This window comes from Danio rerio, chromosome 17 (assembly GCF_049306965.1).
Source record: "Danio rerio strain Tuebingen ecotype United States chromosome 17, GRCz12tu, whole genome shotgun sequence".
In the NCBI taxonomy this organism is placed as follows: Eukaryota; Metazoa; Chordata; class Actinopteri; order Cypriniformes; family Danionidae; genus Danio; species Danio rerio.
Window position 1 is genome coordinate 3231358 of NC_133192.1, and position 17924 is coordinate 3249281.

General features: G+C 36.5%; 1 protein-coding gene across 1 annotated transcript in view; it reads left to right on the plus strand.

Moving 5' to 3' along the window:
* Positions 1 to 17924, plus strand: part of pak6 (p21 (RAC1) activated kinase 6) — a 106765-nt gene that overhangs the window by 55681 nt on the left and 33160 nt on the right. Inside the window, exons 3-4 of the mRNA XM_003200290.7 lie at positions 9872 to 10040; positions 14386 to 14882. Of these exons, the coding sequence (XP_003200338.1) occupies positions 9872 to 10040; positions 14386 to 14882 (666 nt within the window). The remainder of the gene's footprint in view (positions 1 to 9871; positions 10041 to 14385; positions 14883 to 17924) is intronic.

Here is a 17924-nt window from a genome sequence, read left to right on the forward strand (position 1 = left end):
ACCATCCATAATATAAAACCACAGAAATTATCCGCTAATAACTCGGTATGAAATGTATTTTATAACATCCTCATTTAGACAAACGCAGTCAAACATTCAGCCCAAATGCTCCGGAGAGACCTGAAACATATACATTTTCCCATATAGGCTAGATGACACTTAGACAATATATGACAATAGGTGATTTCCCTTTATTTAAGGATGTTGCATATTATTCGGTTATCCTAAGTAAAGAAAACAGCAAGTTTTTCTGCACATAAGAGCAAGTAATAAAATATAGCCTATATTTCGTTGCGCTCAGCAGCTAAGCTCTATATTTAAAATGTCATTTTTACATCTGACCACGTCATATAAAAACATAAACACTTGTTTGAGGACACAGAACACATTTTGTGTTTGCAGTTTTCCCCGATGTGTTTGTAAAGCGGCGCTGCGCAAGACTGGGAGACAGAAGAGAAGGTTTCTGCTTTTACTTATCCAAAAAATGCTCTCTTTGCACGGTTTGATTAATATCTGTCACCGACTCGGTCCCAGTCATTCCCCTCGCTGGCCAGCAGAGGCCGCCATCTCCGGACTTCTAGCATTACATCATCCACATACGCTGATTGTGCATACACCTGTTCTGAATCAAGCTAACGACCCACGTACCCTTTATAAGCCAGTTCCAAACACTCAGTCAGTGCGAAGTCTTGTTTAGCCCCGGCCAGCATTTCTGAGCGTTATTCCCTGCGTGATTCTTCGTGCATTACTCCAGCCTGTTTCTGACTCTGCTTCGCCTTCTGCCTGCCCACGACCCACGCCTGATTTACGGACTCTGATACTCTCTGCCTGCCCACGACCCACGCTTGATACACGGACTCTGATACTCGATGCCAGCCCACGACCCACGCCTGATACACGGACTCTGATACTCGCAGCCTGCCCTCGACCAATGCCTGGTAAACCCCTCTGTGTCCGTTCATCGCCAGTCTTGATACTTCACAGACTTCTGTAGATGTGTGTTTGCACTTTAGTGCATATTGTGTGTTTGAGTGGAAGCTTGACTAATAAATACTGCATAATGGATCCCTCCGTGTCAGTCTCCTCGTTACAATATCATCGTATCCAAAAACTTTATAAATAATATTTTAAACCTCCGCTGGTGTTTATTGTTTTTAGAAAATATCTTAAACCTTTTTTCCAGAGAGGCATTTGTAAAATGAAAGTTGTATAATGCTTTAAAACGGTTTAATTTATGTATTGTGTATATACCTACTTTGTTATAGCTTTTGTTTGTTTTATATTGGCTTATTTATTTAATGCGATTTTTATTTTATTTTTTTTATTTATATTTATATATATATATATATATATATATATATATATATATATATATATATATATATATATATATATATATATATATATATATATATATATATATATATATATATATATATATATATATATATATTTATTTATTTATATATATTTATATATATATATATATATATATATATATATATATATATATATATATATATATATATATATATATATATATATATCCGATATTTGTAATTCTTTAAATGATTTTAATATATAGGTTCGGCTATTTTATTGAGATATGACACTATTGTTTTGAGCCTACAAAAGTGGACATGCCATCTGTAAAGTTTTATGTCTTTCTGGTGTGTTTATATTTTGTATTATCTCCAAAATAAAAAAAAAAAAAGAAAGAAGCCGCTCACGGCATCAACAGAGCTGAAGCAAGCGCTCTTTCACCTGGTCTCACATACAGGCATGAAACGTGCACGTACATACATGTGTCACGCACAAACACACCTTTTAAACTTGACAAACTCTTGACAACCTTTACTGGCGGCTGTCTTTCATATGGTGTAAAGGTTATTGAAACATCAAGGAGGATGCAGCAAAGAAAAGTCACTTATAAATTAAAACTTTATTATTTTATGCAAGCCTTACATTTAAAAGGAAAACATAAGGGCGATCATAAGCAAAAAGACCCCAGCCTATAAAGCTAGATGTTTTCTTTCCCTTATTTATTTGTTTGCCTCGTACTCTTGTGCGATCGGAAAACTAGTGTAATGAAGGCATGCCATCGTTACCAGACTCGGGCAAAGTCCGCCTCTCCTTTTTCTCCGCCCAAAGCCCCAGCTGGCCTTTTTTGGCCCCAGGTATTCAGCGGGCCAAAAAACGCCAGCCCCTGGCCCCGAGAAAGCCCCACTTTGGCCCGATCAGGCCCCGGAAGTGACAGTGGAAACGTGACTGGCCTTGGCTCGCTTCACGCATCTGTCAGTCTATATCGCTCCTGTCGCTTTTTCATTTGTGCTTCATCTAAAACTCCACATCTATAATCCTCTTAGTCTATGCTGACATTATCTTCAGCAGCTCAAACACTCTAATGGCTAATGGACAGACGGCTGCTTCTCACTCAGGGCTGCTGTTTATGCTAATGAGACAGAGATGGGCGCTAGTGGGCGGGGCTTTCCCCTTTTGATGACACGTACAAATGGAGAATGTCAATCAAAGTGTTTCTGCAGACTGTCAAGTCTGACTATAGAAAATAGAATTAATTGATGTTGACCATGAGAGACTGGAGATATTCACACACTGCTGACACACAACTGTGTTTAAACCTCTTATAAAAGTGATTTTAGCTAATTAATAGGTCTCCTTTAAATCCCTCAGGATGAGTCTTGAACTTAAGCATAAATCTCAGTGCAGGGTTTTTCAGAGAGTGTCTGTGTTTCCCCTGAGGGATGAAGCCGGTGCTCAGAAACGCATGTTTTCTCCTCTGTCACATCCGCTTCTTATCTATCATGAGCCTCGGTGAATGGCCTGCTGTGAACACCGATTCAGAGCGCACAATCCTCCGGGAGCGGAGATTTATTACCTCACGCTGGCAATTAATAATGATGCATGCGGCGGCCACCGAGAAAACTGCAGGCCCAAGCAGAAGAGCTCCACGTCTGAACAGATGCTCTCATTGAGAACAGACCGCACTGCTCAGTTTACCGCCGCATGCTTAAATCAAATACGTTTTGACACAACACATGTTTAATGCATCAGATTTTTTACTCCGCTGATAAAATATGATGCATGAATAATTTTAGTTAATGTTGTTTTTTTAAAGGGCCATGAAACCCCCTTGTTTCAGCAGGGTGTTTTCACACCTCTACTTTGGAAAAAGTCAGGAAAGTGGGCGTGTCCGGCTCTGTTTAGGGGGGAGTGTAGGAGGAGGGAAAGAGGGAAGGTCTGTAAAAATTTGCATAAAAATGGGAGTGTCGGTTTGGAACCGTGCTGATTTTCACAGAGACAAAACAATCACCCTGACGCCTGTTTCACACCGCAAGCGTCAGCAGCGCGTGCGCAGCGGGCATAGAGAGCAGAAGCAGCACGCAGGCTATTCTAGCTAGTTACCTATGGTTCTCTCTAATATACAAATACACTTTTTGAACTTTTCATCTGAAGACCCGCGGCAACTTCCTCCTATGCTGTTTCTTTAACCTGCAAATCTTTATTTTACAAATTTTATAGATCAAATAGTACTGTATGCTTCTCAAGAAGTGTCTACATTAAGAAGATATCATGTCATTTGTTTTTTGATTGTCAGGTTGTTGTAGGCCTAGTTATAATAATATTTATACAATATAGTTATAATGATATTTATACATGATCAAACTAGTGTTACTTTCTCAGCTTCAGTGATGTCCTGCAGCAGAATAACAGCTCGTAATTTATGCTTGTGCAGAGGATGAGACGGACAAAAGTAATTAATGCATGCCCTTCTTTTACTTATTTTGTGCTGTCAGGTTCACAGTGCAAACAGCTCCCGGTAGGAATAACTCGAGTGAACATAAAACAAAGCCGATCAAAACTTTCTTCCTCTGCTTGAGCTGCAGAGCACACAGCGAGCTCACATAATCCAGCATGCATGCCGAACTACACTACCCACAATACACTTCGCTTTGTACTACAACTCCTCTACATATTCTGTCTCCTCTCTCCTGAAACACTAGCGTGCAACTTTAGCAAAACTGATACTAAAATTGTTTTACATTTGGCTTTGTAGTTCATGCCTAAATAAATGTATGTTGTTGTTTTTAATCGTTTAAGTTCATTTGATTGACTATATATAAATCAGTTGACATTATTAACGCATTTATTGGGTAAAATTGCTACTTTTTATAGTCATTCATTGTTTTTTGGTCTTTATCAATGCACTGTCACTTTAATTGAGCGTGAGCAGCGCATCAAAAATAGACCCAGCGCCGAAATATCGCTGCACTGTTTCTTCAGCGGCGCTCATGCCTCGTGCTGCGTGCGGTATGAAAGCTCTAAACCAGGGGTCTCAAACTCAATTTAGCTGGGGGCCGAAGGAGGCAAAGTCTGGGTGAGGCTGGGCCGCATAAGGGATTTAACAAAAAAAAAAGTCCTCAAATGTCATTATTAACAGTTTTAATTATTTCTTCTGAACATGAAGTGTCCTGAACATTAATAGAACATTGAGTGAAGATTATGAACAGTTCTTCTGAACATGGCATCTTTTGCCTACTTCTTGCTGCCAGAGACTTGACAGCGCTTGGTGCAGATCTGCAGAGTGGATGCGCGCGTACTGAAGAGCAGTGTTATCGCGCGCGTACTGATCAGCTGTGTTATCGCGCGCGTACTGATCAGCTGTGTTGTCGCGCGCGTACTCAAGTGCGGTGTTGTCGCGTGCCTACTGAAGGGCGGTGTTATCACGCGCGTACTGATCAGCTGTGTTGTCGCGCGCGTACTCAAGAGCGGTGTTGTCGCGCACTTACTGAAGGGCGGTGTTATCACGCGCTTACTGATCAGCTGTGTTGTCGCGCGCGTACTCAAGAGCGGTGTTGTCGCGCGCCTACTGAAGAGCGGTGTTATCGCGCGCGTACTGATCAGCTGTGTTGTCGTGCGCGTACTCAAGAGCGGTGTTGTCGCGCGGCTACTGAAGAGCGGTGTTATCGCGCGCGTACTGATCAGCTGTGTTGTCGCGCGCGTACTCAAGAGCGGTGTTGTCGCGCGCCTACTGAAGGGCGGTGTTATCGCGCGCGTACTGATCAGCTGTGTTGTCGCGCGCGTACTCAAGAGCGGTGTTGTCGCGCGCGTACTCAAGAGCGGTGTTATCACGCGCGTACTGATCAGCTGTGTTGTCGCGCGCGTACTGATCAGCTGTGTTGTCAAGCGCGTACTGATCAGCTGTGTTGTCGCGCGCGTACTCAAGAGCGGTGTTGTCGCGCGCGTACTGATCAGCTGTGTTGTCGCGCGCGTACTGATCAGCTGTGTTGTCGCGCGCGTACTCAAGAGCGGTGTTGACGCGCGCCTACTGAAGGGCGGGACCGAAGGTGTGCCGCGTCGCGGGGGCACTTTTGATCATTTTGGAAGGGCACTTTCTATCCAAGACTAAAAAGGGCATGTGCACTGCCTCACCTAAAAAAAAGGCGTATATATGTATAAATAAAACACCCCCACCCCACTCCAGTCACATCAGTCTGTACCAGTCTGTATCTACCTATAATATATATAAGATGCAGGCTGTAGCTAGGTAGGTGGTAGGCTGCAGATAGGTAGCTAAGTGGCAAGCAGGGGCGGGAACAGCTTACCTTGGTTCTGGCCGGCACGAGTTCCCTCCTAACACTTCCCGCCCGTCACAGCGTCTAACAAAGGGGCGGGGTGCGTGGTGACGTCACCGGCATCCCCGCCCCTTTGTTTACACGGTGGGCGGGGAATGTCAGTGACCGCTGTGTACGGATAGAATCAGCGGAGCGGGGAGCGCTCTCTCTTCCCGCTCCGCTGATTCTGTCAGTGTACAGCGGTCGGCGCGGGCCACAAAATATTGCACTGAGGGCCGCAAATAGCCCGCGGGCCGCGAGTTTGAGACCACAGCTCTAAACTGTTAACATGGATGCCGAAAAAACACACGCTGCTCACGCCCTGCTCACGCTTGCGGTGTGAAACAGCCGTGACGCAGAGGAAAAAGACTCTCTCTCATTAGCATAAACAGCAGCCCTGAGTGAGAAGCAGCCGTCTGTCCGTTAACCGTTAGAGTGTTTGAGCTGCTGAAGATAATGTCAGCATAGACTAAGGCCCTGTTTACACTGCCAGTTAAATATGACTCATATGTTTCTGCTCATATGTGGCAAAGATCGGTACATTCTATGACCATTTAAACACGAAAAAAACGCATGCATTCGGATATTCAGAAATGGGTTTCAGGCCTCCTTCATATGTGGAAATAAATCAGATATAAATCAGATATGTGACAACGCGACATTGATTTATCGGATTTATTGAGGCTTTCCGTTCTGTACGTCATTAAACTTGCGACAATGTGGTGCTTCTCTACAGTTTAAGGACGTAGAAGGAAGAGCGTGTGTGTTCATGTTAAAATTTCAGATCCACTGCTCCTCAATAAAGCCTGCCACAATTGGGCGAACTTTGCATATTTCGCAGAGCTAAAAGCAAGACAATTTCTTCCATCGTGGCTGGTGTGGCGCAGATGCTAGAACCCACCTTTGCACATGTGCGACGTTGTAAATTGCATGTCTAGTGTAAACACATCAGATAAGGGTCACAGTTAAAGAATGTGTAAACAGACAGGCAAACAAATCAGATATAAGCAACAAATCAGAGTTAGGCATCAAGACCCGACAGTGTAAACGGGGCCTAAGAGGATTATAGATGTGGAGTTTTAGATGAAGCACAAATGAACAGCGACAGGAGTCTCCATAGACTGACAGAAGCATGAAGCACACACACATTTTTACACGGATACCATTAGTCCTGTTTTGAATCTGCCACTATGCTGATGCACAGGCATTTGGAGCTCCGTCCTTATCTGAAAAGAGCACAATCTCATTTGAATTTATAGCGACAGTCACCAAAACACCACAAGAGCTTTGGCGTCAAAATGATGACTTGCTGGGTACTATTTTCAGACGTAATATCATTGCGCCTGTGTGTGTGTGTGTGTGTATTTTCTTTTCTGTGCGTTTGTGTGAGCTCATCTGAAACACTGAGTGATTGAGCTGGTGTCACTTGTGTCAAAGCACATGACAGCTGTCAGCAGATACTGCAGATATAAAACACACACACACACACATGCACGCACGCACTCACACACATGCACGCACGCACTCACGCACGCACACACATGCACACAGCACGCACACACACATTTCTTCACTAAAATGCTTCAATATAAGCACTGTGTGCAGCATCCTCTGTAAAGCAAAGCACAACTTTGAAAACTAAAAAGCCTATTAATAATTGATGAAGCCTGCAACTGATGTGCAATTCATGATATATGATAATATAATGTATTTTTACAATGTAATGTATGATCTACTTATATATTATTGTTACAGCGTTTTGTTTTGTAGTTATGAGTAGCTTATAATAATAATAATAATAAAAATATATAATAACAACAACAATAATAATAATAAAATAATAATGATAATAAAAATTATAATAATTATAATAATAACAGTAATAATAATAATAATAAATAGTAATAATAATAATAATAATAATAATATATATAATAGTAATAATAATAATAATATATAATAGTAATAAAAAAAATATATATATAATAGTAATAATAATAATAATAAATATATAATAATAATATTAAAATATATAATAATAATAATAATAATAACAATAATAAAAATATATAATAGTAATAATATATATATATATATATATATATATATATATATATATATATATATATATATATAATGATAATAATAATAATAATAATAATAATAATAAAATATATATAATAGTAATAATAATAATAATAATAATAATAATATATAATAGTAATAATACAAAAAATATATAATAAAATACATATAATAGTAATAATAACAATATATAATAGTATATAATAATAATATATAATATATTATTGTTACAGCGTTTTGTTTTGTAGTTATGAGTAGCTTATAATAATAATAATAATAATAACAATAATAAAAATATATAATAACAACAACAATAATAATAATAAAATAATAATGATAATAAAAATTATAATAATTATAATAATAACAGTAATAATAATAATAATAATAATAATAAATAGTAATAATAATAATAATAATAATAATATATATAATAGTAATAATAATAATAATAATAATAATATATAATAGTAATACAAATATATATATAATAGTAATAATAATAATAATAATAATAAATATATAATAATAATAATAAAATATATAATAATAATAATAATAATAATAATAATAATAATAATAATAATAATAATAATAATAATAATAATAATAAAATATATAATAGCAATAATAATAATAAAAAAATTAGATACTTTTTTTCTTTAATTTCTAGAAGTAATATTTTCATTAGTGGGAAAAAATGAATCAATCAATGGATAAACGAACCAACCAACCAACCAACAAATCAATCTACCAGTCATTCCCTCATTCATTTTCTTTTCAGCTTAGTCCCTTCAGTAATCCGAGGTCGCCACAGTGGATGCCTTTACAGCAGATGCCCTTCCAGCTGTAACCCATCACTGGGAAACATTCATAAACAAACATAGCCTACCAAATTCACCTATAGCACATGTGTTTGGACTGTGGAGGAAACCCACGCCAACACGGGGAGAACATGCAAACTCCACACAGAAACGCCAACTGACTTAGCTGAGGCTCGAACAAGCGACCTTCTTGCTGTGAGGCGATCGTGCTACCCACTGCGCCACCATGCAGCCCAATCTATCAATCATTCCTTAAATATTTGTAGTAACATTTAATAAACATATAAATATTTTAATGATAAAAAATAAATAAATATTTGTGTTTATATCGTGTAATTAAAGCCAAAAGCGCATTTAAAACAAAACATTTTAACAACAAATACTAAGGAAACCAAACAAAAAACGTAAACTATTAAAATAAAAAATTATAATTAAATTGTGTAATATTACATTTACATTTAGTCATTTAGCAGACGCTTTATTTATTTATGGTACACAATATTATTAAATATTTAATAGTACATTTATAAAATATTATTAAAATGTTAAATAAATTAAATATTGTTTAAATATATAAATATTTAAAATAATATTTAATTAATGTAATATTTTATATTTTAATTATATTTTATAATATTGTTTTATAAATTAATAATAGTGTGTATTAAATAGCGTATGTAAAACAAACACAAATGGCATCATCAGTAAATAACCCATCAGCCTCTTTGCTTTCGTCTTCACAGTATTTGCCAGTACATAAATCATCAGACAGTGTTTCTCCAACACAAAATCCTCCAGAAATAGCCTTCTCAGAGAAAAGTGTGATTTTGAGTTCATCCACACTCAGGTGAATTTACAGCATCTTTAACAAGCGGCACATTTGAGTTGCTATTAAAGGTCCTGTGAAGTGCTTTGAAATGTGCATTGTCATTCGATGTTTGGCGTAATCTGAACTCAAACATGAAGAGAGGGCGGGGCATTAAGTAGCTCCTCCCCTTTATTAAAAAACAGCCAATAGCGAGTTTTTTCATCACAGCTCTGCCAGTGAGAGTGGTTTGAGCGCAAGCACATCAAATGAACAGCCAATGAGAAGAAGGTGATGAGAACCTGAAGTATGAGGTCAAATAAATACTTAATCCATTTTGGTGGATATGACAAACTGCAAACTTTGGATGTTTATATCAGGGTTGTGATGTGAATTTTGTCACAGTTTTGAAGCACAGTAGATTATAGATGTCCCTAATACTAACATACTGATACTAACATCTAGATAACTGTATTTTAATTTCACGGGACATTTAATCATGGAGTGTTTCTGCTCTTCCACAGACCATTGTGCGGGGCAGTATGATTGGCCACGGGGATTACATCTCTGCCATGTTGTCCGACATGAGCCGTCTGTCAGTCACCAGCTCCAACTCTCTGCGGAAAAGCAGCCCGTCGGCCCGCAAGAGAGCGCAGTCTTTGGGCCGGCTAGGGGAGCTGAACGAGGCAGATGGTAGGACTGTTTTATATATATATTAGGGTTGGGTGACGTTGGCCATTTTGGCATTGTACGATGTCTAATGTGAAACATCGTGATGGATGATGGCATCATCGTCGTAGGTGGGGTTGGGGGTGGTTGTTGAACATCAATTAATTCATAACAAATTAATAACAGATTAATTAATTGTAGCCTACCGTTTTTCATAAAACCCGATAAATGAAGAGAACTCAAACCAACTGAGTATTATAACACCCAATAAGTTGGGGCAACTCAATTTGAGTGAGCCGATTGCAACAAACCATTTGAGTTAAACTACTATATATGAGTACTGTGAACTTAATCTATTTCAGTTGAAGTAATGAGGTATTTATTTAACTCATTACCTTAAACACTGAGTTCAAAACTCTTTTCAAATGAGTAAAATTAACTTTCAGTCAATTTTGCAACCCAAGCTGATTCTGAAAACGTAGTCCCCCGGACGTTTCTGGAGACCGCGATTTACGTGGCCGGAGGTACATATGGCCACAATTCATTTGTGACGCCGCTCCTCTTTACGCTCGCCGGCTAAGCTGATGGCTCGCCTCCTCCATGTGGAGGGCTTTCCCGCTGCAACCAGTTTGTCTGGTTAGCTTATTGTGTTACGTCGGTGGAGCGATGCCCGGAGAAGCAGGAGGAGCCGGCAGCGTTCGACGACCGAGTTCGAGTCCGGGGAAGAGCGGATCCAGAAATCAGGTAACACAAAAAACAGAATCCAAAAAATAAAGCGAACACGTTCGTTACAGGGCAAGAATGTGGTGAAATCCGAAAACGCGGTCAAAATCAGACGAGGGCTTTTTTTTTCTGCACGGCTTTTGTAAATCGTCGCTTGGGTTTAGGGAAGAAGGAGGACGAGGAGGAAGAGGGTGGCTGGGTCTGCCGATTGGCCGGCCGCCCAGTCAAACGTTCAGTCATTCAACCAGTCGGAAAGACGGTTGCTCGACAGCAGCCTCTCGCGGACTCGCAAAAACAAAAACTGCACCAAATACGTACCTCCCGGGACGTATTTCGCGGTCTCCAGAAACGTCCGCGGGGCTACGTTTCCAGAATGAGCTTGGGTTGCAATTTTGAGTTAACTACACTCATTTCATATATCCTTTCATTCATTCAATGCATATATCTGCAGATAAAAATAATCTATAAATACAAATCCAGTATTTGTAATTAGAGTAAACTACTTTGAAAATTCTTGTAATAAGTTACTTTTCTGGATTACATTGTTACATATTGTTTACACATGGCAGTAAACAGTTACTAAGAGCTCTATTTTAACAATCTAGACGCAAAGTCCAAAGCGCAGGGCGCAAAAGCATTAAGGGCATGTCAGAATCCACTTTGCTTTTTTAAGGATGGAAAAATCTGCTCTGTTCCACGGCACATGTTCTAACAGGGTTGTGCTTATTCTCTTAATGAATTATAGGTGTGTTTTGAGAATGAACCAATCAGAGTCTCATCTCCCATATCCTTTAAGAGTCAGTTGCGTTGCACCATGGAGCATTTGCTATTTACATGACGACTTTGTAAGTGGAAAAACTGAACATTTCACTAGCGAGAAAACAGTTAAACAGAGCATCTGCAGCACGAAAATGAGAGATAAGCCTCTTCATTCTTTACTTTTACTTTCACTCTCTTTCGTGGAAAAGGAAATGTGTTGTACACACAGACATCAATTAGCCTATAAATAATTAATTTAGTTTGTTAAGCGCAAAGATTTGTTTTAAAACTATTTCTAAATTCAGTTTTAATTTCCAGCAAAAGAATACATAAACAATAATAAAGAAGTGTGCTCAAACAACGGAGTTATATCCTAAAACACATGCTGCCCCATATGGTCTGAAACCTGACAGGTGGGCAAATCTAAGCTTGTTTTTAATAAAACAAATATAAATATGCATATAATAAATAATTCTACTGCTTATAATAATGACATTATACAAAAGCAAATTGTCATAAATAAACTGAAAAAGCCCCTGAGATGAAGAAGGCATGAAGGCAGAGGTTTTTATATTGATGTAGAAAATAATATTTTTTGTTATACTTTAATTTAATAACTTTAATTCTTTTTTTATTTGTACAGATATTTGCGTATTGATCTACATCCTATGTGTATTAAGCAGTGTGTAAGCGAGGCGCACAACTAACGCACTCTGCGCTGGACAATAGACCTCCTCTCAGCTGCTCTATTGTGCAGTCTATTTAGTTCCTCAAAAAAGCAACGCGCCAGCAAAGAACCTTAACACATTTCTTATCTAGACCGAAACACCCATGAGTCCACAAAGGGGTTGCAAATGGATTTGCTAATTGAACAACATGGCGGAAAACATGAATATTATAGTCTGAAAATAGCAACACGTCATAGAAACACGTCTTGGACCTTATTGCGCTGGGTGTATGATAGGGCCCTTAGAGATAATCTAAGAATTATTTAATTATTTCAAATTATAGATCATGGTTAATCTGGATTACATAATTAGATTACAAAAATCCAGCACGTGTAATTTGAGTAAACTACTTTTTAAAATATTTGGACAGTTATTACAGTTACTTTTTTGGATTACATGATTATGTATTATTTACACAATGGCAGTAAATGGTTCACAATGACTAGCAGATAATCTAAGAGATATATATATTATGTCAGATTATTTCAGTTAATGGATCATGTGTGATCTAAATTAGCCTCATCTGTCACGGTTGTGGTGGGGAAAAGGAGCGAAGACTCAGGTGCAGCAAATAATGGGTATTTATTAATAATAAAATAAAAATATAAGGCAAAACAAAACTACCCTGAGGGAGAAAACATTAACAAAGCACACAAACTTGGCTGGGCTGGCAGGACAAGGCAAGGCAAGACTGGAGCAGGAACACAGGGGATGTGTAGACGACGAACTGGCACAGGACTGAAAACATGAGGGGATTATAAAGCAAAAGTAAATTGACAAACAGGTGAACATGACAAACTAATAATGAGTTAACAAGGAGGGTGGGACTAGACAATAGACGGGAGAGCGCATGACACAGAGAGACAACACAAGCCATGCGCTCACATAAAACAGGACAACAACATGCAGCCAATGAGAGAACTCATTAACTACGTGTTCAAGACAACACAAGCACAACACTGAAGCACGTGACCACAATGTAAACACATAGCCACGTGCTTTGACAACAGACGCAAGACACGAGCACACAATGAATGAAAACACTCACCGTGCGCTCACACGCAGCGTGCATGCTTCATCCCAGCGCCGACCAAAACCGAAACCAACTAGACTGAAACGCTGGGAATGAAACACCACGCTGCAGACAGACGAAAACACAAACATGAGTACAAGAGCGCGCGTGTCCGAGGCATGCAAAGCAGGCATCAAGCGGGAGCGCGCACTCTGCGTACACTCGACGGCGCGCGCACACAGAGACAGAAACTAGTGCTCGACCCAAGAAAACTCGAGTCGAGCACAACAGGACTAGACATGACTAGAGTCCGGATTCCGCCACCAAAACAAGAATTTACAAGACCAGAGTGGCAGAACCCTGACATCATCACCACATTAGGTGTGCATTATCGCTTAATAATTTTACAGCTTGTTGTCAATTATTACACTGCAGAAAAACTAAATGTTACAACGTCAGTTTTTACGGTAACACTTTACAATAAGGCTGCATTAGTTAATGTTTGTTAATGCATTTACTAACATGAACAAACAACAAACAATACATTTATTACTGTGTTTATTTATCTTCGTTAACATTAGCTAATGAAAATACAGTTGTTCATTGTTAGTTCATGTTAACTCAGTGCATTAACTAATGCATACATTTGGATTTTAATAATGCATTAGTGAACTACTACTTAATAAATACAATACAAGATTAGTTCATTATTAGTTATGTAGGTAAATACATTGGTCACACTTTATGTTGATGGTCCATTTGCTGAATTAAGTTACATTGCATCTACATGCCAACTAATTCTCATTAGATTATAAGTAAACAACTGTCAAAGGGTTAGTGTAAGTTGACATGTACTTGCAAAGTTTCTTATAGTCAGTTAAATGTCTGTTGAAGGAGCTGTATCAGCAGATATTAAGCAGACAGTCTACTAATACTTAAATGAAGCAACAAAATACCAAAACATTAACTAATGAAACCTTATTTTAAAGTGTGACCATATTAGTTAATGAAAATACAGTTGTTCATTGTTAGTTCATGTTAACACATATGCAACACACGTTTTGTCAATATCAGCTATGTTACTGAATGCATTAACTAATAAAACTTTATTGTAAATGTGACTTTTTTTTTTGTGGATATAATGCAGCATTAGGCGATGGGTACCAGTATGAGACTCTGGATGATCCTGAGCCGCACTGGTCTGAGCGGGCACGAAACATCCACAGCGCCAGCGGGACACCGTACATGGGGCTGAAAAAAAGCGTGACTCTACAACCCAACGGCATTTTACCCAGGGCTAAATCCACCTATGAGGTTAGCATGAGCTGTTTGGATGGCCCATTGCCACCTCATCCAGCGCTCCCGCCCCCCCCACCACCCCCATTTCCTGTCCCGGAACCACCGCGGCCTCTTTATCTAGCCGGAGACATTGGCAGCCCGACGGAGAGGCTGATGATGAGGAGAGAGTTTCCCATAATATTCACACACAACCCCAGACCCATCACCTGTTTCTACAGTCCCACACAGATGCCCATGCAGCAGCCGCATGGAGACAGTCTGACGCCAGACATGAGGAGCGCCAACAGACTGCTGGTTCATCCGCAGAACAGCCCCGGCAGACCCTTCTCATCATACGATCTCAAGGTAATCCAGTGCATGACGACATGAAGGGAATGAGAGAAGAGTCGGTTAAAGTTAATATAATCTCGGAATTGTGTTTTCAATGATTTCTTTCATGCTCAACTTGATAATAGAAAGACTTCTGTCAAAAACAAAAAACATCTTATGGGGGAAATCATAAATATGGGAAAAAGATGTAAATTCCACAATCTGAGTAAAAAAGTCCAAATTATGAGTCATAAATTCTGTAATCTGGGTAAAAAAGTCAAAATTATGAGTCATAAATTCTGTAATCTAAGAAAAAAAAAATCCAAATTATAAGATGTAAAATCAACAATCGGAGTAAAAATCCAAATTATGTGATGAAAATTCCACAATCTGAGTAAAAAAGTCTAAATTATGAGTCATAAATTCTGCAATCTGAGAAAAAAATTTCAAATTATGAGACATAAATTCTGTAATCTGAGTAAAAAATTGTAATTATGAGATGAAAATTCCACAATCTGAGTAAAAAAGTCCAAATTATGAGTCATAAATTCTGTAATCTGGGTAAAAAAGTCAAAATTATGAGTCATAAATTCTGTAATCTGAGAAAAAAAATCCAAATTATGAGTCATAAAATCAACAATCTGACTAAAAAAGTCCAAATTATGAGACATAAATTCTATAATCTGAGTAAAAAAAATCCAAATTATAAGATTTAAAATCAACAATCGGAGTAAAAATCCAAATTATATAATGAAAATTCCATAATCTGAGTAAAAAAGTCTAAATTATGAGACATAAATTCTGTAATCTGAGTAAAAAAAATTCAAATTATGAGACAAATTCTTTAATCTGAGTAAAAAATTTTAATTATGAGACATAAATTCTGTAATCTGAGTAAAAAAGTCCAAATTATGAGACATAAATTCTGTAATCTGAGTAAAAAAAATTATAAGATGTAAAATCAACAATCGGAGTAAAAATCCAAATTATGTGATGAAAATTCCACAATCTGAGTAAAAAAGTCTAAATTATGAGACATAAATTCTGTAATCTGAGTAAAAAAATTTAATTATGAGACATAAATTCTGTAATCTGAGTAAAAATTTCAAATTATGTGATGAAAATTCCACAATCTGAGTAAAAAAGTCCAAATTATGAGTCATAAAATCAACAATCTGAGAAAAAGTCTAAATTATGAGACATAAATTCTTTAATCTGAGTAAAAATGTTTAATTATGAGACATAAATTCTGTAATCTGAGTAAAAAAGTCCAAATTATGAGACATAAATTCTGTAATCTGAGTAAAAAAGTCCAAATTATGAGACATAAATTCTGTAATCTGAGTAAAAAAGTCCAAATTATGAGACATAAATTCTGTAATCTGAGTAAAAAAAATTATAAGATGTAAAATCAACAATCGGAGTAAAAATCCAAATTATGTGATGAAAATTCCACAATCTGAGTAAAAAAGTCTAAATTATGAGACATAAATTCTGTAATCTGAGTAAAAAAATTTAATTATGAGACATAAATTCTGTAATCTGAGTAAAAATTTCAAATTATGTGATGAAAATTCCACAATCTGAGTAAAAAAGTCCAAATTATGAGTCATAAATTCCACAATCTGAGAAAAAGTCTAAATTATGAGACATAAATTCTTTAATCTGAGTAAAAAATTCAAATTACGAGATGAAAATTCTACAATCTGAGTAAAAAAGTCAAAATTATGAGACATAAATTCTGTAATCTGAGTAAAAAAATTCAAATTATGAGACAAATTCTTTAATCTGAGTAAAAATGTTTAATTATGAGACATAAATTCTGTAATCTGAGTAAAAAAGTCCAAATTATGAGACATAAATTCTGTAATCTGAGTAAAATTTTTTAATTATGAGACATAAATTCTGTAATCTGAGTAAAAAAGTCCAAATTATGAGACATAAATTCTGTAATCTGAGTAAAAAAGTCCAAATTATGAGACATAAATTCTGTAATCTGAGTAAAAAAGTCCAAATTATGAGACATAAATTCTGTAATCTGAGTAAAAAAGTCCAAATTATGAGATATAAATTCTGTAATCTGAGTAAAAAAGTCCAAATTATGAGACATAAATTCTGTAATCTGAGTAAAAAAGTCCAAATTATGAGACATAAATTCTGTAATCTGAGTAAAAAAAATTATAAGATGTAAAATCAACAATCGGAGTAAAAATCCAAATTATGTGATGAAAATTCCACAATCTGAGTAAAAAAGTCTAAATTATGAGACATAAATTCTGTAATCTGAGTAAAAAAATTTAATTATGAGACATAAATTCTGTAATCTGAGTAAAAATTTCAAATTATGTGATGAAAATTCCACAATCTGAGTAAAAAAGTCCAAATTATGAGTCATAAAATCAACAATCTGACTAAAAAAGTCCAAATTATGAGACATAAATTCTATAATCTGAGTAAAAAAAATCCAAATTATAAGATTTAAAATCAACAATCGGAGTAAAAATCCAAATTATATAATGAAAATTCCATAATCTGAGTAAAAAAGTCTAAATTATGAGACATAAATTCTGTAATCTGAGTAAAAAAAATTCAAATTATGAGACAAATTCTTTAATCTGAGTAAAAAATTTTAATTATGAGACATAAATTCTGTAATCTGAGTAAAAAAGTCCAAATTATGAGACATAAATTCTGTAATCTGAGTAAAAAAGTCCAAATTATGAGACATAAATTCTGTAATCTGAGTAAAAAAGTCCAAATTATGAGACATAAATTCTGTAATCTGAGTAAAATTTTTTTAATTATGAGACATAAATTCTGTAATCTGAGTAAAAAAGTCCAAATTATGAGTCATAAATTCTGTAATCTGAGTAAAATTTTTTTAATTATGAGACATAAATTCTGTAATCTGGGTAAAAAAGTCCAAATTATGAGACATAAATTCTGTAATCTGAGTAAAAAAAATTATAAGATGTAAAATCAACAATCGGAGTAAAAATCCAAATTATGTGATGAAAATTCCACAATCTGAGTAAAAAAGTCCAAATTATGAGTCATAAATTCCACAATCTGAGAAAA